General features: G+C 45.6%; 1 protein-coding gene across 2 annotated transcripts in view; it reads left to right on the forward strand.

The window, feature by feature from the left end:
• Positions 1 to 21,931, forward strand: part of NHSL1 (NHS like 1) — a 281,963-nt gene that overhangs the window by 73,916 nt on the left and 186,116 nt on the right. Inside the window, exon 1 of one of the 2 annotated variants that reach the window (XM_051854288.2) lies at positions 1,816 to 10,958. The exons of the other annotated variant lie outside the window; for it this stretch is intronic. Coding sequence (XP_051710248.1) covers positions 10,748 to 10,958 — 211 coding nt within the window. The 5' untranslated portion in view covers positions 1,816 to 10,747. Of the gene's footprint in view, positions 1 to 1,815; positions 10,959 to 21,931 lie in introns of those variants that run through there. 2 annotated transcript variants of the gene reach the window in all.

The raw sequence follows: 21,931 nt of genomic DNA on the forward strand, positions 1-21,931 counted from the left end.
AGCCAGGAGCCAGGAGCTTCTTCCAGGTCTCTCACATGGGTACAGGGGCACAAGCACTTGGGCCATCCTCCACTGCTTTCCCAGGTGCATTAGCAAGGAGCTTTCGGAAAAGAAGCATCCAGGAATCGAACCAGTGCCTGTATGGGATGCTGGCGCTGTAGGCAATGGCTTAACCCACTGTGCCACAGCGCTGGCTCCAGTGATGAATTCTTGTATTTGTCTTCCTGGGCATATGTGTGAGCATTTTTCCAGGATAGACACTGAAATGTAAAATACTTGAGGCATAGGAGGTATGCACTTAAGTTTTTAATAACTACTTCCAAAATTGCCTTCTTAATGTCACCGAGCTATGGTCCCAGGAGTGTGTGTGAGTTTCAACATACTTTTTGACATGTTTTCAGATAACCTTTCCTGTTGAGCTTTTGTACACTTTTTTTGACAGGCAGAGTGGACAGTGAGAGAGAGAGACAGAGAGAAAGGTCTTCCTTTTGCTGTTGGTTCACCCTCCAATGGCTGCCGCGGCCGGCGCGCTGCAGCCGGCGCACCGCGCTGATCTGATGGCAGAAGCCAGGTACTTATCCTGGTCTCCCATGGGGTGCAGGGCCCAAGCACTTGGACCATCCTCCACTGCACTCCCTGGCCACAGCAGAGAGCTGGCCTGGAAGAGGGGCAACCGGGACAGAATCCGGCGCCCCGACCAGGACTAGAACCCGGTGTGCCGGCGCCGTAAGGTGGAGGATTAGCCTAGTGAGCCAGGGCGCCGGCCTTGTACACATTTTTGTTACATGGCCTCTTCTGGGGCTCCATTTAGCGTGTATGTATGCAGTGATGCTTCTATTTTGAAATAGTGAGAAACACCAAATCACTTTTACACCAGTGAAGCAGCAGTGGTGCGCTGAGAAACTGCCCTTGAAGGCTTTCTCCTGGAGCTCAGTATGCATGGACAAGAGCCACTCTTCAGATAACACTGAGCATCACTCTTTACAGTTGATGCTGTTGGTTTCCTCATAAGTATCTGTCTGTCCTACTCCTTTCTTATTGGCCTGACCGTTCCTTCTTTTTTTGCCCTGCAAAAATGACCCCCGTTCGGGGGTAAGTTATGGGAATGGCATTTTCTCTGCCTCTTGAGTTTAGATGTGAGCACAGGAGGCAGTTCTGTCAACAAGGACTGTGTGGACCTTCTGCGAAATGATTCCTCTTGCAAAGAGAGACTTGGGAAGTGAGGACTCGTCTTTTGCACGCGTCCTCTCTGGTGCTGACTCCCGTGGCGGTCATCACTACGTGTGCACGGGAACTGCATGCTGAGGCTGGTGGAACGGGGAGATGGAAGGGAACTGGGTCGGCTAGGGCATTAGGGGTGCTCTCGACTATAGGAAGCAGCCACTCAACCGCACACGCTTGAGTAGGGAGTTCTTTTCCCCACTTATCGTGGCTCAGCTTCCCAGTGGTGTCAGCAAGGCTCAGATGGTTCCACCTCCCATGAATGACTTTGCCTCCCCTTTCTTCTTGTTACCTCCTGGCTATAAGATGGCTGCCACAGCTCCAAGGAGGAGGAGCTCTGGTTAAGCAGAAAGCCGAGGACTCTCGGAGGTCTTGCTCTTGTGTCTCATTGCCAGTGCTGCTCACGTGGCCATTTCTACGTCAGGGGTAGCTGAGAAGTCAGACAGCAGGCATGGCAGAGAACAATGGTCATGATTTCCTTATTAGACAAATTATGTATGATATTTACCCCCTGCTGCAATTTTCCCAGACTTTGGCAGTTAAAAACTGTCTTGCTGCTTGAGTCATTGTGAGATGGTTTTTTTTTTTTTTTTTTTTTTTTTTTTTTTTTTTTTGCTACTCACAGCCAAAACAGATCTAACATACAATTAAACAAATGGGAATCTAATGCTAATGATTACTGTACTTTGTCCTTAAGACCTGGTGGGAATCATGTGTTCCTTTGATGGATTTAAGTTATTTGTGCTGTTCCAGCCCACATTCCCTACATAGTCTGCTAATAACACTGTTATTTTCTTTTGGGAGACCACCTGTCTCATTCTTGGCTTATGTGGCTTTGGGGCAGCTGAGTTCGTGTGGGCACACGCCCCAGGCCCAGCTGGAGTTCTCATCGTAGGTTCCCTGAGACAGTGAGAGTCCGCTGTAAGCCTCTGGCTGCAGCGTCCGAGACAGGGTAAAGCTACCACAGGAAATGGGAGCTGCAGGAAGGAGAGTTTTGTGTTCACATCATTGGGACCATCTCTCCCTGGATTCTTCACTTTTACTGCATACTTTTTTTTTTTTTAAGATTTATTTATTTGAGGGGCTGGTGCTGTGGCATGGAGGGTTGAGCCTTTGCCTTCAGTGTTGGCATCCCACATGGCACCGGTTAAGTCACAGCTGCTCTACTTCCAATCCAGCTCCCTGCTAATGCTCCTGGGATAGCAGTGGAAGATGACCCAAGTGCTTAGGCCTGTGCACCCACGTGGGAGGCCTGGAAGAAGCACCTGGCTCCTGGCCTCAGATTGGCCCAGCTTTGGCTGTTGCAGCCATTTGGGGAGTGAGCCAGTGGATGGAATCTCTCTCTCTCTTTCTCTCTCTGTTCATCTCTCTGTATCTCTGCCTTTCAAATGAAATAAATCACTCTTTTAAAAAAGATTTATTTATTTGAAAGACAGAGTGACAAAGAGAGATAAAGGGTGTGAGAGGCAGAGAGATTGATCTATCTAGTGATTCACTCCCCAAATGACTACAATGCCTGGGGCTGGTCCAGGCCAAAGCCAGGAGCTCTGTCCTGGTCTTCTATGTGGGTGGCAGGGGCCTAAGCACGTTGGCCATCTTCCACTGCTTTTCCCAAGTGCCTTAGCAGGGAGCTGGATCAAAAGCTGAGCAGAAGGGATTTGAACCTGTGCCCTGATATAGGATGCCCATGCCTCTGGTAGCAGTCCAACTTGCTGCACCACACGCCAGCCCCTCTGTGTATCTTTCAGGTTGTGTTTTGGTGTTTGCTCCCGAGTGCTACCATGTGGCCTCTAGACTTCTATCTTTTTGAGTCTTGGTTGACTCTGAAATATGTTTTGGTCAGTTTGGGAGGCGGCGTTGGTGGGAGCAAACAGTTCTGTGCCCCTCGTCCAGGCTGAAGTGAGAGTGACACAGAGAAGAAAAGCTGAGTTCCCTTATCAATCCTCCAATCCGATATGAGGGAGATGCATGGTGTGGCACCAGAGGCCCAAGCTGAGATGTTACAGCTCAGCATAGCTTCCACTGGACATGCCCACAGTGGGTGGCAGGTGAGGTGGCACAGCAGTCCTGGTGGGGACAGTAGCGGTGATAATCGCTGAGCCCTGCCTGGTGCTACCTAAGCCCTTTACACCCATTGTCTCATTTAATCCTCAGAACAACAGCCTGAGTTCACAAGGTGGGGCTTGAGCAGCCGGTTCTGCCGCTGGTCTTAGCCCTCAGTGACAATTTCCAGTTTGCCTGAGCGGCCTCTGCTCTGAGTTCCATGATCTTCTCGCATCCGTGCTCTCCCACAGTTTTGGTCGCAGAGCAGCCTCTCTGCGTTCCACGCACCTGTCTCTTAGCCTTGTCCTGTGAACCTTCTCTGCCTTTCTTGATCACTTTAGTTGGAAGGAGCATATTCCTTGGTATGGCTGTTTCTAATCTTTTCTGATATTGTGGACCTTTTATTACCCTCTAGAAAAATGTGTATATGCAGGTATGCATGCCCTTGCTTGCCGTTCCATGGGCACATAAATATTCGGAAAACCACTCTTTTTTTCTTTACATGTTTAGCCGTTTCTCATAACTGATGGGGTAGACATGCAAGACGGTGGGGCTGATGTCTCTGCTCTGTGAATATCTTCCCCGTGTTTACCGATTCTTCCTGATCTGTTATGAGGGAAGGGTAGTCGCAATCATTTGCTGGGTATATTCATGTATTATAAGGTAATTGGTTGACAACAGAAGGTGGCTGCATACGTAGGCCTCTGCCATATGCACAGAAGATCCAATAAAGATCCAGGTTCCTGGCTTTGCCTGGCCCAGTCCTGGCTGTGGCAGGTATTTGGGGAATGAGCAGGTGGATGGAAGATCTCTGTCCTTCTGCCTTCTAAGTAGATGAAAATAAGTATCTTTTTTAAAAAGCTAAAAAAAAATAAGGTAATTAGCAAGTTATTTGTCAAATCAATCTGTAAAGTTTTTTGTTTAGGGTAGCAGTTTGAAGGAGGCCTGTTTTTTTCTGCTTTGTTTTCTGCCATTTCATCAGTGTTCTGAGTAGTGACTGTGGATCATAGTCCACAGTCCTGGAATTAGGAATTTTCATTCTGGGAAGTTAACTGGACCAAGAGGAAGTAAAATGGTCCGTGTGGATACTTAGCCTTGTCAAACTTAACAGGCTCAAGAAATGACTGCTATGGACCTACCATGTTGTAAGGATGCCTGTTTTACAGGGAAAGCAGGAATTCTTAGATTTTGGTTGCATTAAAACCTGTATACAATTTTCAACCCTACTTTTTACTGGTTTCCATTAGTTGTATACATGAAACCTGAAAATGAGCTCTTTTTTTTTTTTCTTAAGGCTGGCCAACTGTTAACATTCTGCTTCATGCATGAATTGCATCTTTTGTGTCTGGGTTATTGGTGCTAAGATTTAAAATCAGGACTGTTTTGGTGTTGAAAAAAACTGACTTCTTTTATCTCTGAAATCACCCAGTAGGAAAAACATGCCATTCAAAGTAGTGTTCATGTTTTTTTGACAGACGGACGGACAGACAGACAGACGTGTTAGCGCTTTCCCAACAAACTAAAGCCTCTGTTTAATACGATTCCTCCTCACAGGAGCAGAAATATGTGTTTTGACAAAGCAGTTTCTTGGTCTAGAATTCTTTTGTCTGGGCTCCCTCTTGCAGAACGGGTGTTCCCTGCTGGGCAGTGAGTGAGGCTGGCGGGGTTGAGGGTCAGCATCTCCAGGCCTCCAGACCTGGGGAGCAGCAGCCCCCAATAGAATGCACCAGGAAGACCACAGTGTCCCCCCACCAGGACCCCAACAGGGGCTGTGCTCCAAGGCCCAAAAAGCACCCTGCTTGCTGTAGCTTCCTGTTGGATCCTGGATCACAGGACTTTGGATTCTGTTTCACAGTAGGTATGAAGTTAAACACATTCAAAGCATTCATTTGGTCCTCTCTTCTATATTTTTATTTATTTGAGAGAGAGAGAGAGAGAGAGAGAGAGAGAGAGAGAGAGAGAATGCTCCCACCCTCTGGTTTACTCCCCAAGATACCTGCAAAGGCCAGGGCTGGGGCTGGGCAGGGCAGGGCAGGGCAGGGCAGGAGCTTCCCCGCAGGGTCTTTCATTAGCAAACAGGAAGCTGGAATCAGGAGCTAGAGCTGATTTTTTTAAAATTTTTAAAAAATAATTATTTATTTATTTATTTGAAAGGCAGAGATGCTGAGATACAGAGAGAGGGGGAGAGACAGGGCAGGGTGGAGGGAAGGGGTCTTTTAGCTGCTGATTTACTAACCAAATGGCCGAAGGCAGAAGTCAGGAGCTTTATCCAGGTTTGCTGCTTTCCTAGGCACATCAGCAGGGAACTGGATCGGAAGTGGAGCAGCTGGGACTGGGACTGGCATTCATAAGGGATGTGGGTGTCCTAATCAGTAGCTCCACCCACTGCAGTGAGGGACATGGCCATCTTGCCCACCGGGAGAGGCCCCCTCTGGTCTTTCCTGTGAGCAGCTGTCCTTCCAAAACAGACCTCAGCATTTCACTTTAAAACCATGTGGGCTGGCGTGAGGCATTTGCCACTGCTCTTGTTCTTGTTTTTGTCCCATGTTATACAACTTGTTTTTCTAGAATTCTCCAAGCTTTTGTACACTGAAGAAAGAATCTGAGCATCAAAATTTTAATCCTGATTACATTCCATCTCAAATCCAGCTCAACTTCAAAGACACTTGCTCAGTTGTAAGGTGTAGTGTGCTAAATTGAAAACCATGTTGCTGTAAGAGTCTTCGTTGCCGAGGCCCAGGTGTAGTGGCTTCCCTCTGGCTTGTTTTGGAGCTGATCTGATCTGCATGAACATTTTCTTCCCCTTTTGCTTGACTATATCAGATGATGGCATTTGTCTTTTTTTTAAGGATTTATTTATTTACTTGAAAATCTGAGTTATAGAAAGGGAGAAACACACACACACTGACCAAACTTCCATCCACTAGTTCACTTCTGAGATGGCCATAGTGGCCAGGGCCGGGCCAGGCCGGAGCCAGGTGCTTCATCCAGGTCTCCCAAATGGGTGGCATGGGTCCAAATACTTGGGCCATCTTCTGCTGCTTCCCTGAGCCATTATTAGGGAGCTGGATCGGAAGTAGAGCAGCCGGAACATGAACTGGAGCCATATGGGATGCCAGCACCCCAGGCAATGGCTTTACCTGCTGTGTGACAATGTCGGCCACATTTATTTTAAAGGATTTATTTATTGATTTGAAAGTTACAGTTACGGAAAGAGGGGGAGAGTGAATGAGCATATGATGATATGTTTAGAAACCATATTTCCAGGGGTTGGCACTGTTGGGTAGTGGGTAAAGCTGCCACCTGTGGTGCTGGCATCCCATATGGGTGCCGGTTCAAGACCCAGCTACTCTACTTCCAATCCAGCTCTCTGCTATGGCCTGGGAAAGCAGTAGAAGATGGCCCAAGTCCTTGGGCCCCTGCACCCACATGGGAAGACCTGGAGGAGGCTCCTGGCTCCTGGCTTTGGATCGGCAAAGCTCTGCTGTTGCGGCCATCTGGGGGGAGTGAACCAGCAAATGGAAGACTTCTCTCTTTCTCTCTGCCTCTGCCTCTGCCTCTCCTCTCTCTGTGTAGCTGTGACTTTCACGAAAAATAAATAAAACTTAAAAAAAAAAAGAAACCATATTTCTGGGGCCAGTGTGGTGTATCAGGTAAAGCCCCTGCTTGCAATGCTGGCATCCTATGTTGGCACTGGTTCAAGTCCCAGCTGCTCCACTTCTGATCCAGCTACCTGCTAATGCTCCTGGGAAAGCAGCAGAAGATGGTCCAAGTCCTTGGGCCCCTAGAAGCTCCTGGCTCCTGGCTTTGGATCAGCCCAGTTCCAGCCATTGTGGCTATTTGGGGAGTGAAGCTGCAGATGGAAGATCTCTGTCTCTGTAACTCTGCCTTTCCAATAGATAAATCAATCTTAAAAAAAAAAAATCATGTTTCTAACACTGATATCAGAGAACTTCTAAGTGGCTTGCATCAGTGAATGAGTTTATCACTTGAGAGCTTCTGAGCATCTGTCATGGGGCTAGTTTCTGGAGATCCAGAGACGAATGAGATGGAAGAGAGCGATGAAGAAGAGGAGGCCATCCCCAGACAGTGTGGGGCCTCACGTGCGAGCACAGGTTGTAAGAGTAGCAGTGGGGGTCTCTCCTCCTTGAGGAGCTCCTGTTTTTGCTGATTAGAGAAGCAGTACAGATGAGCTGCGTGCAGGTTGAGTGGGGACATTGCTGTCACAAGCACAGAGGCCCTGAGTGGCCTCATGGGTGCTGGGCAACGCGGGCACTGAGGGCTTGATGTCAGGTGGCTGGCATCAAGAGGCTTCGGGTCTGTTAAAGGCCTTTATGCCTCATATGGCATAGAAAAGGGATTTCATTCTGACCTACAAAATTGTCCAGGAATGATGCTGTCATTCCACTGAATAAACTTCAGGCTTACTGAATGAATAGGCATTTAATGTTTAAAATATTTATCTTCATTCTTTGAAAGGCAGACACAAACACACCCACACCCACACCCACACCTCCCTCCCCCACAGACAGACAGACAGACAGGGAGAGGTCTTGCATCTGCTAGTTTATTCCCCAAATGCCCACAACAGCCAGGGCTCGGCGAGGCTGAAAGCAGGAGCCTGGAACTCCATCTGACTCTTGCTGTGAGTGGCAAGGGACCCAGGTACTTGAGCCATCACCTTCTGCTTCTGCTAGTGTTCATTAGCAGCAAGCTGGATTGGAAGTGGAGCTGGGACTTGAACCAGGCACTCCAGTGTGGGGTGTGGGCATCAGGAGTGGCACCTTAACCACTGTGCCCAACGCTCAGGCCATGTGACTAGTTTTGAGCTCACAAAGTTGCTATTTAGAAAGCCAAACAGCCACTCTTTCCAGTTCCTGCTACAGTCGAAGTTCAGGGAGTCAAGTAAGATGTTAAGAATATGCAATTAGGATTGAAAGATAGGCCATAAATCCTAAATTTGTTATTGTAGAGCTCATGTACTTTCCATAGTACCACGTTGCTGCCCTGAATTGAAGGCAATTCATGAGACCTGACTACTTTTCTCCCTACAGTGCAAGTCGCTTCCTTCAGCAGAGAGACTGTGTTCTGGTCAGATCCTAACAGTGAAGAAATTTAAACAGGTGGAGGGACAAGGGGGCTTCAAACACATCATAGAAAAAAGCAACCTTTTGGTGCAAAAAAAAAAAAAAATGAAATCTATGCAAGATATACATTCTCTCTCTCTCTCTCAAGAAAAGATTTACTTATTAATTAGAATCACAGAGCAATACAGAGAGGGGAAGAGATATAAATCTTCCACTTGCTGATCCGAATGGATGAAACAATAGGGTTGGAGGGTTGGGCCAGGTAGAAGCTGTGGAATTCCGTCCAGGTCTATCACATGGGTTTCAGGGACCCAATTATTTGGACCATCCTCTTCTTCCTTCCCAGGTACATTAGCAGGGAGGTGGATCAGAAGCAGAGCAGCTGGGACTTGAACTGGTGCTGCAATTTGGGCTGCTGGCTTAGCCCACTGAGCCACAACGCTGGCCCATACACTTTTTCTTGTTAAAGATTTCTGATAGGGCTGGTGCTGTGGCATAGCAGATGAAGCTGATGCTCATGACACCTGCACCCCATATGGGCACTGGTTTATGTCCCAGCTGCTCCACTCCCCATCCAGCTTCCTGTAATATCCTAGGAAAAGCAACAGCAGATGGCCTGAGTGTTTGGGCCCGTGCACCCACGTGGGAGGCTGTTGTGACCATCTTGGGAGTGAATCATCAGATGGAAGATCTCTCCCTCCCTCCCTCTCTAGCTCTGACTTTCAAATACATCTTTAGAAAAAAAAAAATTTCTTACAGGATTAGATTCATTCTCAGGAAACAAAAAATCATTTTGGTCATGTGATGCCCTGAATGGTTTTTCACCTTTTTGCTTTTGCCCATTGTCTTAGAAATACCCCTCAAATCCAGGGATGAAGCCGTGGTAGGCAGACGTGTGAGTGGAGCTAGAACTGGTGCTGTTGTAAGAGAAATAACACCTGTGTCTTTTTTTGTGCTGTGATTTTTCGCTGCATACTTAGAATTGACCAGAATCTGTTCTGCTTTTGATCACTAGAGTTTTAGAATTCTGTTAAGTTTTTGAGAGTTTATAATGTTACTTTTTCATATATAAGGTTACATAGAGGTGCACATATGAAATACGATGACGCCCAAGTTAGGTGAATTGTCTAGTTAATTGTACTGTGCCAGTGGGTTTCTTGCACAGTAGATTATGTAAACTGTCGCCACTGGAGGAAGCTGGGAGTGGGGAATGTGGATCTTTGCATGATTTTGGCAGCTGCTTATGAGTTTGTAGTTGTTTCAAAACAAAAAGTAAAAGGAAAGTAATTAGAATATGTCAGTACATTTAGTATTAAGGAAATCAGATATTAGCCTTAGACTGGAAACAATTTGTTGTGACTAAATCAAAGCACAAATCACATACTCATGGTTCACTCGCTCACCAGGTATTTTTGGAGTGTTTTCATTGGTGCCAGGCCCCATTTTGGATGCAGAGTGGAGGAGCTGTGCCTCCCTGAGAGGAGTTAACCAGAAACTGCCTCCTGCCTTTGTTTCTGGTTTACAGTGCTGGGCTGCTTAACTCCAGGTGCAAGGGTTTCATGTGTATGTGTTTGCTTTCTGCGAAGGGGTCCTCAGTGTTCATCAGATTTCCAAAGGTTGAGGGACTACTGCTTTGGATGATTGCTTCTCTTGCCTGGGTTTGGAGAAGGAATTTCATCACACAGGGCAGCCTCTGGCAGGCTGAACCTACTGCCTCCTGAGTCATTGTCTTCGGGAAACTTGTCTGTATGTCTCCTTGGTTGACTGAAAGCAAAGGTGTTGGATACTTAGAAAAAACTATTTCCTAAACAAGACTATTTCCAGCCGTGGAACTGATCACGTTAGCTGTGATTTCGGGGGTGGGCAATGCACCCTGTAAAGCTTATGTGAATAAAGAAACGTCTCATGTTTCTGAAGAGGCATTTGCATGGTGTATGCTGGACCCCTGTGGGCACTGCCTCCTCCAGCCCAAGTGGCCAGCTTGCTGGATGCATCTCTTACCCCCTCCTCCCCGACTGTGCAGGCTTTGTGCAGGACAAGCAGGAAGTTCGCAGTGCTTCACACGCTCTTGCCTCTCTGTGCAGCTGACACAGCTGTGTGGTTTTTCTCTCAAAGAGAAAGAGAATCAGTGTGGAACTTGAATCGGGTCTACCTTGCCCTGCGACTTGCAGATGTGCCTCTTGCTGACAGGTGGCACAAATGACAGGATTGCATTTTAAAGGGCCGAGCTGCTCTCGTAGAATGAGGGGTTTCATGTGAGAGAAGCGCATTTTGGGCTATAGCACATCTGGTGAGAATTTAGCCAGGTAGCTTCCCAGCAGCCTCCCGTCTCTGATCCTTGGCTCTTTGGCTGAGGGCTGAACTCACTGGTGTTCTTCCCTCAGCACCCGTAGGGTATGGCGTCCTGGACGGTTCAGGGATTTTCTTGTTCAGGGATTTTCTTGTTTGGAGATCTTTGTGTTGAAGCACTGTTTGTACTGCACAGGTGGTATTCACCCAGGAATGCATGGGAACTCCCCACACTGAGCAAAGAAGCCTGCTGCCAGCGTACTTCGTGCTGCTTTGTCTTAAAAATCCTCACAGTCCTCAACTGGCTCTGCCTCCTGTGTGAGTTACTCCTCTCTCAGCAAACGGCTTGCGTTTTAAAAGTCTGAGAGTTACATTTTGCTTAAGTAGCTAATTTTTGGGATGGGGAACATTTTCTTTCTGTAAATGGGAACCAAGATCAGCAAACAGCAATGTGAATTGAATTAATTTGTGTTCACATTGTAATTTCTGTGAGCTTGTTTGGAGGGCTTTCTCTGTGAGTGCTTTACATGTTTAGCTGTGAACATGTCCAGCCGTGAACATACCCAATGCAGACTGAGGAGATGTCCGGGAATTCTGCACAGTCTCTTGAATGCATGGATTCTTAAAAAACAAATAAACAAAATACCCCCCCCCCCTTTTTTCTTTTTCAAAGCTATTAAAGCGGTAGAAAGAGAGAATGCTCCCACTTACTGGTTCACTCTCCACAATGGTTATGCATACCAATGACAAAAAGTATGCCATATCCAGTTCCAAGTGGATTCTGTTTGCTGCTTTATCCACAGGAAATGGTTAATGTCCCAAATTGTTGGGGGAGAAAATTTAAAAATAGCTGAAGTAGATGTTCAAAAATATTTTCATCTATGTGCAAAAGTCATTGCATTTCTTTTTATCAAAAAATTTTTGTGCATTATTTCTTTAAAGGCAGAGAAAGAGAGAAGGGGAGAGGGAGAGGGAGAGAGAGAATCTTCTATCTGCTAGTTCACTTCCCAAAAGGCTGCAATGTCCAGGGCTGGGCCAGGCCTAAGTCAAGAACCCAGAATTCTGTCTGGGTCTCCCACGTAGATGCAGGGGCCCAAACACTTGGGGTATCTTCTGCTGCTTTCCCAGGTGCACTAGCAGAGAGTTGACTCAGAAGCAGAGTGTCCAGGATTTGAATTGGCCCAAGAGATTTGGTCCCTGTCACCCATGTGTGAACTCTGGGCTCCTGGTTTCAGCTTGGACCTGCCCAGGTCATTGCAACCATTTGAGGAGTGAACCACTGGATGGAAGTTCTCTCTCCCTCTCTCTCTGTCTCTGTCTCTCTCTTTCTGCATCTCCTCCCCATCTTCTTTTTGTAACTCTACCTTTCTAATAAATAACTAGATCTTAAAAAAAAAAAAAGGTGTGAGTGGGTGAGTTTGTGGCATAGCAGGTTAAGCAGCCACCTGTGAATGCTGGTATCCCATATTGGCACCTGTTCAAGTCCTGGATGCCCCACTTCTGATCATTTCCCTGCTAATGCATCTGGGAAAGCAGTGGAAGATGGCCCAAGTGCTTGGGCCCCTGAGCCCATGTGGGAGAACAGGATGAAGCTCCTAATTCCTGGCTTTGGCCTGGCCCAGCCCTGGCTGTTGTAGCCATTTGGAGAATGAACCAGCAGATGGAAGACTTCTCTCTCTGTAACTCTACCTTTCAAAGAAATAAATGTGAAAATCTTAAAAAAAAAAAAAAAAAAAAAAAAAAAAAAAAAAAGGTCAGGGGCTGCTGCTGTGGCATAGCAGGTAAAGCCACTGCCTATGGTGCTGGCATCCCATATGGACACTGGTTCGAGCTCCGGCTGCTCCTCTTCCAATCCAGCTCTCTGCTATGGCCTGGGAAAGCAGTAGAAGATGGTCCAAGTCCTTGTGCCCCTGTACCTGCATGGGAGATGCGCAGAAAACTTCTGTCTCCTGGCTTTGGACCACCTAGCTCTGGCCATTGTGGCCATTTGGGGAGTGAGCCAGTGGATGGAAGACCCCTCTCTCTGCTTCTGCCTCTCTAATGCTGCCTTTCAAATAAATAAATAAATCTTTTTTAAAAAAAGGCCAAAGATATACACAGATTTTCCATGGGGAGGATAAACAGATAACAAATAAGCAATGAAGATGTTTAGCATCATTAGAGGAATGCAAATTAAAATCATGATGAGATACTTTTACATACTTCTCAGAATGACACAAATAGAAAAAAAGATAACAAATGCAGTGATAATACTGAAAAACTGGATCATTCCAGCATTGCTGGTACAACTACTCTGGAAAATAGTTTTGTGCTTTCATTTAAAAATAGTTTGTTACATGACTTAGAAATTGCACCTGATAGACATTTATTTCAGAGAGGAGAGACTTTACATGGTGTTGATAGCAGTGTTATTTTTAAGATGAAAACTGGAAAGTACCCAAATGTCTGTCAGTGGTTGAGCAAACTGTGGTACATCCATATCATGGGACAATAGTAATAAAAAAGAACAAACTGTTGTTACACAGAACAACATAGATGAACCACAAGGAAAGTAGGTTGAATGAAGAAAACAGTCAACTTCAAAAGGGAATGTACCATTTCTATAAAAAGGGAATTCCATTTCTATAAAGTTAATGATAGAACCTAATTATAGAGATGGAGCCCAGGTAGGTGTTTATCAGGACAAGGGATAGAGTGGGCCCCAAATTCTGGATTTTCAAAAGCACCAAAGGCATTGTTGTACAACAGGTTAAGCCACTACCTGCGTTGCCTGCATCCCAAGTGGTGCTGCTTCAAGTCCAAGCTGCTCTGCTTCCCATATGGCTCCCTGCTAATGTGCCTGGGAAGACACTGAAGATGACCCAAGTGCTTGGAGCCCTGCCATCCATGTGGGAGACCCAGATGGAGTTCCAGACTCCTGGCTTCAGCCTAGACCAGCAACCATGGTGTTCATTTAGGGAATAAACCAGCAAACTGAAGACCTCTCTATCACTCTTTGACTTTCAAATAAGTAAATAAACCTTTAAAAATTGTTTTCTATTTAGAGTAATTTAATAAGAAACAGATATTTTAAATCCAGTTAAGCAAAGATTGCTATTGATTTTGCTTAGCAATGTTTTCCTTTGATTAAAAAGTAAAAAGGTACTACTAAGAAGGAGTTAGAAAGTTCTTCATTTTTTGTCACTTGGATTTCTGCAGTAGACATTGCTGCTGTCTACTGAAAGGGGGCAGGCAGGGAGAGAACCTCAGAACACACTAGTGTTGCTTCGTTGTAAAGCCATTCTTCTAGGCATTGTGAATTCCCTTCAGCACAATCAATAGGAAAGACACATAGGTGACACTGGAAAGTTCCTCTCTGGTCCCTTCACCTTGCAGGCACTAACCTGACCCAGCTCGAGACCTTGCCTTCAGATCAGATTGGACCCGGCTGAGCGTCTGTCATTCGATAAGCTCCAGGTATCTGAAGCACCCTGCAAGAACCTGGAGGTTTCTCGGGTATCCAGGTTACATGCTTGGTTAGATAAACCCATTCTAATTTCCTTAGCACCATTATTTCTCCATTCACTCATGTAAGAAAAAAGAGTTTAAAGAGCTCTGAGTCTTTTTCAGATAGTACAGGTTAACATAAAATTTGTTTTGAAAAAAATATGACAGAATTCAGAACACTTAGGGAGCTCATAATGTTTGCTTAGATCGTTCTGTGTCTCTGTGTTGAAAGATATCAGACAAATCAGATCCTAATTTCATAGCTGGCTAAACTTGAACACACAGAAGGTGACTTGCTGATGACCAAATGGGGAATCTTATGGAAAACCAGGCTCTGACCTCTGGTCTTTTACTCCTGAACTTCTTTTTAATTTTTTTTTTTATTTGGGAAAGAGACAGAGAGAGAGAGAGAGAGAAATGAGCAAGCTCCCATTTGCTGGTTCACTCCCCAAATGCTCACAACAGCTGAAACTGGGCCAGGTGGAGTTAGTGAGGAACCCAATGCAGGTCTCCCATGTGGGTGGCAGGGACTCAAATACTTGAGCCATCACTTGCTGCCTTCCAGTGTGCACATTGTGAAGAATCTGGAATTTGGAGCATAACCCAGAAATCCAATCCAGGCTCTCTGATATGATACGCAGATATCCTAAGCAGTGTGTTAACACTGCAGAGCTTAAACATTGTGTTGAGCCGCAGCCCCAACTCTTGGATTTTTTGTAATCTAATGATTAAAATCACAGGGGTAACCTGAATTAAAAACAATGTGTAGAAGGTCACTCACTTTAATTTCAACTGTAAGTGCTCTCTGGAGTATGAGATGCTGTTGTGTTATAAGGAAATGAGGCAGGATTCAGCCACCCTACAAAAGGACAGGGGAAAACTAGATGTCATTTTAGAGATTGGCAAACTTAAATCTCAGAGCATTGTGAAGAAAAGGGTCCATATTCAGGGCCAGTGTTGTGGTGCAGTGGGTTAAGGCACTGCCTGTGATGGCTACCTCCCGTACTGCAGTGCCGATTCAAGTCCCAGTTGCTCTGTTTCTGATCCAGCTGCTAATGTGCCTGGTAAAGCAGCAGATGATGGCCCAAGTTCTTGGGACCCTGCCATCCATGTGGGAGACCATGGTGGAGCTCCAGGCTCCTTGTGGCCATCTGGGAATGAACCAGTGGATGGATCAGTTTCTCTCTGTTCTCCTCTCTCCCCCAGCCTTTCATATAAATAAAGTAAATCTTAAAAAAAGAGTAAAGGTCCATGTTCAAATGTGTTTTTGTAATAATATTTAGAAAAAAGGCAAATAGAGATTTTTAGGAAGGTGGCATACATGATCACCAGCAAAGTTTGAGCATTCTGTTGGATGTGCAGGTAGCAGCACTGAAGTATTAACACAACCTTTAGAACAATGCTTCTCACTCATAATGGGTATTTTTATAATACCCTTTTATGTATCCTGAAATGGGAATTTCATAGGCAATATAACCCACATCTATATACACAGTTTTAAAAAATCAGTATAATGCCCTAACTATAATGTAAGGGGAAATGAAAGTCATTTATAATGTTTCATACTCATTGCTCAGGTAAAACTGTATTTACTGCAAGACTTAATGAGACTCTTAGATCCATATATGAATGTGGAGTTGCTATGATGAGAAAGCTGATGATTGCAACCTTGTAAGTGGTAGAGAGATCAGAGATGCAATTTTCAGAAATGTACAATTAGTTTTGAAATTTTCTAGTTATTTTATTTATTTGAGAGGGAGAGACAGAAAATTCCTATTGGCTAGTTAACTCCCCGAACATCCACAACACCTGGGGCTGGGCCAGCCTGAAGCCAGAGTCTAAGAACTCAATCCCTGTCTTCCATGTGCCTGGCAGGGACCCAAGCACTTGAGTCATCACCTCTGCCTCCCAGGGTCTGCATTGATGGAAAGCTGGAGTCAGGAGCTGGAGCTGGGAATTGAACCCACTCAACACATCTGTGAGGGGACACAAGTCAACCTATAAGAGATGCTCTCAGCCCCTGTTCTCCTGCTGTGTGGACAGTGGAGCACAGAAAGGTTGATTTGACTTCCGTGTTAACTGCCTTCCTAGCAATTTTGATATTCATTAAAGCACAAACATCGTAGTTTTACATGATAAAAACATGATACTATGAAGAGTTTTTAAAATCAACATAAACATTCAGAACTCTTGACATCTATCACCATGTAGGACAGTATATCATCACACGCATTGCAAAACATCTTGCATCCCTGCTGCCTGCCCACCCGGTGCCAATGGTGTTGCCCAATCGTTGTGACAACCCAGAATGTCTCACTCATTTCCAGGATGCCCACTGTATGGATTTGGCGTTCACCAGACAGAGGGCTGTCTGTCTGTGGAAAGATGGTTGAGTTCTGACTTGGAAGTGCTGAGAACCAGCGCCCTCAGGGTGAGGAGTTCCAGGAACACTGGGTGTGGTGACTGGAGTGTAGGTGCTGGGCGCCTCTTTGCAGAGACCTTGTCACATGTTTTGGAGGTAGCAGCTGCATTGACTGAAAGGCTTTGCCAAGGAGAAGAAGAGAGAGCAGAAAGACAGTTTATGAATACCCCTTTTGAGGGGCAATTGGAGAGAGGGGTCAGCCAGGAGGGCAGAGAGGCCGCTATTTGATGTGGATATTAGATTTCAGGCAACACAACACACATTTATCAAACCTGTATCGCTGCAGTGGGGCCACAGTTGTGAAGTCATGTTGTTGGGGCCTAAGGCAAGAACTCTGCATCAAAAACTCAGGCACAGATTGTTCCCAGACTGCCAGAAAGAAAGAGGATCACTAGAGAAGAAGACAACAGAGAAGGAATATATTCCCAGGAAGGGGAAAATCTACTTCCCCTGAAGTCATTATCCACAGAGATTGCACAGTGTCGAATGCTGCCTAAATGCCTAAATGTGTGGACACTAAAACCTGTGAGGCTTTAGAGAGAAAAGGTTAGGCAGTCACCGAGTCTGTCTGTGTACCGCAGATTCATGCAGCTGATACAAGGTCAAGCCAAGAAGCTACCCCATCCCTCAGAGCCACCCTCTTGAGGAAACTTTGTGTAATGCAGTGAATTCAAAACATCAGCCATAAATACAAGAAAATATGGACATGGAATTCAGGCCAGCTCCTGGATTTTCTTAGCATTTTTGCATCATTGGATTAATTGAGTGGTCACAGGTTAAAAAATAAATTTGGAAGTGTCAGTAATAGATAGAGAAGTCCTGTGTGGTATGCAGAGACATTGGTCTAAGGCGGGGTGCATTAACAGCAGTAAATATTTCAGTAGTAATGAGGGAGGAAGATCAAGTGATGGAAGCTAGGTAGGCCCTTTCAATAAAGACCAGGAGGAGAACAATGAGCCAGTCTAGATAAGAGTGTCAGCAGGCAAGAAAGACAAGTTTGAAACTCAACTAGGAGGTCAGAAAGTGAAAGATTAGTGCAGGACAATTAAATTGAAAGAGTGGAGTGAGGCCGGCGCTGCGGCTCACTAGGCTAATCCTCTGCCTTCGGTGCTGGCACACTGGGTTCTAGTCCCGGTCAGGGCGCCGGATTCTTTCCCGGTTGCCCCTCTTCCGGGCCAGCTCTCTGCTGTGGCCCGGGAAGGCAGTGGAGGATGGCCCAAGTGCTTGGGCCCTACACCCCATGGGAGACCAGGAGAAGCACCTGGCTCCTGCCTTCGGATCAGCGCGGTGCGCCAGCCGCGGCGGCCATTGGAGGATGAACCAAGGGCAAAGGAAGACCTTTCTCTCTGTCTCTCTCACTGTCCACTCTGCCTGTCAAAAAAAAAAAAAAAAAAGTGGAGTGAGAGTGGAGTGAAGAGTGGAGTGAAAGAGACCCCTCCCTCCATGTGTATCAATAGAGATGAAAGGGAATGACCTCATTTATTCATTAAGGAATTCCATTGAGTATTGTTAATATATGCTATGTCTTTTACTGTATATACAAAAGGGTATATGTAAAATAAAACCAGGCACTTTACACATTTCAAGGTTGGGTTACCGTTTATGGCAGCAGTGCCTGCTAACTTGTGTTCTATTGATTTCCTCACTGTTCATCCCACTAGATCAGACCATACTTTGTCTTACTTCCTCTTCAAGTCCTTAGCAGGTGCCACTCTAACTGGCACACAGTGGCTCTCTATAAATATGCATTTCTATAAATATGCATTCTGTATATTCCCTTGTTTCCACATCATGCATATTAAGAGATTAAGGTTTCATTAGAGTATTTTCATATTTGATCAACAATTCGCTAAATAAAATATATACTATTTTGTTTCTTTATTTCCCTATTCTAGGGAATAGGGAATCCCAAGTTTACATCAGATGTTGCCTTGATTAGAAATGATGTCCACCCTTTCTTGGCCTTTGATTACAAACCTGCATTTTTTTTCATTATCTTATTTTAGAGGCAAGCTTTTGGTAAACCTGGTATAAACCCTTGTATTCAAGTGTGTACCTTTGTCAAATTGATACAGGCTGTATTGTTACATAAGAGAACAATGTCTTATTTAAAAAAATTTTTTTAAACTTTTAATTGAAAGGTGACTTGCATACAGAGAAATGCACATACTTAGTTGCTGTCTGTCTCACAGCTGTCTGCTGCCTAGGAATGCCGGCAGAGTCAGGTGGTTTGTCCAGCTTTTGCACTTACTCTAACAGATCTTAATGTTCACTTCTGGGTCTTCCTAATGTACAACTATTAAAGGAAGCAAGAGGACCATGTGCACATGAAAATAACAAGGCACACACACACAAACGACTGTGATTTACATAGGACCTGCTAGAAGTAAGGCATATGATGATATTTGGCTTGCTTCCTGGAAGAAAGTCTCCCAATAATCAGTGATCGGATCAATGGTTACATTGTGGAGTCCATCCATATCTGTGAACTGCTACCTTATCTGACAGCACTTTGTGTTCTTCTTAATGTTTGAAAATCTGAACTTTGCAAGATGGAATCCTGGGCACTTGAAACTTTCCTTGAGAGAGTTCTTCTGTGGAGCTTAATTCAGGCAGTGAGGAATAATTTGCTGTTGCCTCTAGAGACTATTTGAGAGGATTATCTCATTGAAGCTGGAGGAGTCACCCCCCTCCTCCACTGATTGAATGTGGGTGAGAAATGGATGTGAGCTTAAGCATCCACACAGCTTTGTTAAGCTCTTAGAAGCGCTCAGTTCTATTGCAGCAAACTCCTTGAATCTCCTATTGTGGTGTTGCTAGATTTTTTTCAAGCACCTGGGCCATCTCGCCAAAGACACCACTGCAACTTTAGAACCTTCAGCACGTGAGCAAGTGGAATACGGCTCAGTTTCTTCATGGGGCTTTGACTATGTCGTGATATTCAGCAAGCCACTTAATCCAGCAAAATCTCATTTTGACTTGCCCACATACGCCTTTTAGCTTATTTTTAGCTTTATTAAGTGCTTCTCATGTAGTTGGTGACAAAGCTTTCATTTTAAAAATTATTTCCACATGACCCTAGGGGCCTCCCATTGTAGTTGAACAATAGTTGAGATGTTGCATTGTTTATTCCAAACTGCCAAGTCAGTCAGTGCTGGTAGGTCTGCAGCTGGGAGAGCCTGGGGGTGGTAATTTAACCTCTCAGTGTCCAGTCATGGAGTCCAGAGAGTTCCAGCTGCCTCTCCAGCTCAGGCACTGGTAGGTAGGGACTCTTTTGATTGACCCGTGAATATCCGACGGCATTCGGATCATTGCCACAGAAAGGCCTTTCTAGTTGCTTTGCATGCTACCTACAAAGGAAAGTGGACTTTGTCTCGGGCTTTTTTGGTTTTCGCTTTCAGGAGAGCTGTATGACCCTTCTTTTCACCCCTTCAGGTTAGGAGAGGAGGCAGTTTCAAAGGGGAAGAGACCCAGCACCACCACCATGCTGTTACTAAGGAGGAGAGTGGGGTTAGATCCCAGCCACCTCTGACTGTCATTGACAGGAGCTCCTTCATCCACCGTTGGGCTTTCTGCAGTTTTGGTTACTCAAGGTCAACTGTGGTCCAAAAATGTTAGTGGAAAATTATGGAAATAAACAGTTTCCATGTTTTTCAGTTGTGCCATTCTGAGCATCGTGGTGAGGTCTTGTACCATACTGCTCCATCCTGCCCAGGGTACGTGCCATCCCCCTGTGCAGCATATCCAAGCTAAATATACTACCCACCTCAGAGTGTGTACACACACACACACACACACACATACACATGTATTACCTACCTCAGAATCTCTTGCTGGATGCCTTGGGCATCAGATCAGCTATCCTGGTATGGGCCTTGTTTTACTTAGTAATTGTCCCAAAGTGCAAGAGTAATGATGCTGGGAACTCAGTTATGCCAGAGAGCGGTTCAATTCTTCAAGTGAAAAGATGAAAGTACCATGAGATATTTTGAGAGAGAGAGAGAGAATTTCAGCAAACTTAAAAAAATATTTATTTTCATACAGTTGAAAGGCAGAGCTTCAGAGAGAGAGAGTCCTTCGATCTTCCACCTGCTGCTGGTTCACTCTCCCAGGACGATGCCTAGCTAGGACTGGGTCAGGCCAAAGCCAGGAGTCAGAAATTCCATCCTAGTCTCCCACATGTGTGGCAGGGACCCAAGCACTTTGGCCAGCATCTGTTGCCTCCCCAGGCACATTTGCAGGAAGTTGGATCGCTGGTGGAGTAGCTGGTACTCAAACTTAACCCGCTGTGCTACTATACCAGCTCCCAAAAGTGAAACATAATTTCATGTTTGTGTTGGTCAGGAACTAAACCCAGGCCAACTGCTAGGAAGGTGGCTATGCTAACCACTATACCACCCATGCCTCCTTGAGGCACACTCCTTGTTTCCAGCAAGTACTCTTCTCAAAGTTGTATATTTTTCTTTCTCTATGAAAGTGGCCCAGGAAAGAGAAAGACCATCTGTGAGTGATAGGTTTGTGTATGCCCTGGAGGACTCGTGGGTGCCCTGCTGTGTAACCCTTACCTTGCTGCTGTCAGGCGATGGCAGGTGCACCGTCAATCACTCGCCTGTTGTCTTGATCTTCCTAGGGCACTGAAGCCTGGGTTCTGGGCTCTGCCTGCTGCTCACTGGGAGTCACCATGGGTTCTGTGGATTTGGCTGTGGGCCCATTCATCTGTAGAGTTAAGAGCTCTCTAGGTTATGCTGATATGTGGCCCTGGTGACAAACCATTGAATTAGACGGCGAGAACATGGAGGGCCTCCGCTTCATTCCACCGGGGAGCCAGCGCAGAGGCCCAGGGAAATGGGCAGTGACATGGAGAGATCTCCAGGGTGCTTGGTTCTTCTTGGGTTCATTCTCTCAGTTGACTTAATGGAGGTTTCCACCTCGGCCTGAAATAATTGTGAATGGGAGTCTAGGTATTCTCTGCTTGCGAGGAACCAGACTGGGCTTTCTGAGAAGCCCCTTCCCCGCTGGCTTGCTTGGAAGCTGCTGAATCAGTGCAGTTTCTGTTATTTTTTCCCAGACCCCTCCTTCCAGATTATGAATGTGATCAGATGGACTGGCAGCCCCTCCCCCCACCAAACCTTGGAAACTCAAGCCTCATTAGCATATCAAAGACTGGGAAAGTCCTGTGGTTAACAAGACAAAAAAAAAAAAAAAAAAACAACACTTTGAGACCCTCTGTTTGAGTTAAACTTATTTGCATAGGAAGAGACTTTTTGCTCCCGCACCTACAACTGAGCAGTCTCTCCTTAGCTTCAGTGTGGGGGAAACTCATCCAAGCCCCTTTGTGATTCAGCCACTTTCTTGGGGTTAATTTCTGACAGCTGAATTTCCC

Source organism: Oryctolagus cuniculus, chromosome 5 (genome assembly GCF_964237555.1).
Source record: "Oryctolagus cuniculus chromosome 5, mOryCun1.1, whole genome shotgun sequence".
NCBI classification, from domain to species: domain Eukaryota; kingdom Metazoa; phylum Chordata; class Mammalia; order Lagomorpha; family Leporidae; genus Oryctolagus; species Oryctolagus cuniculus.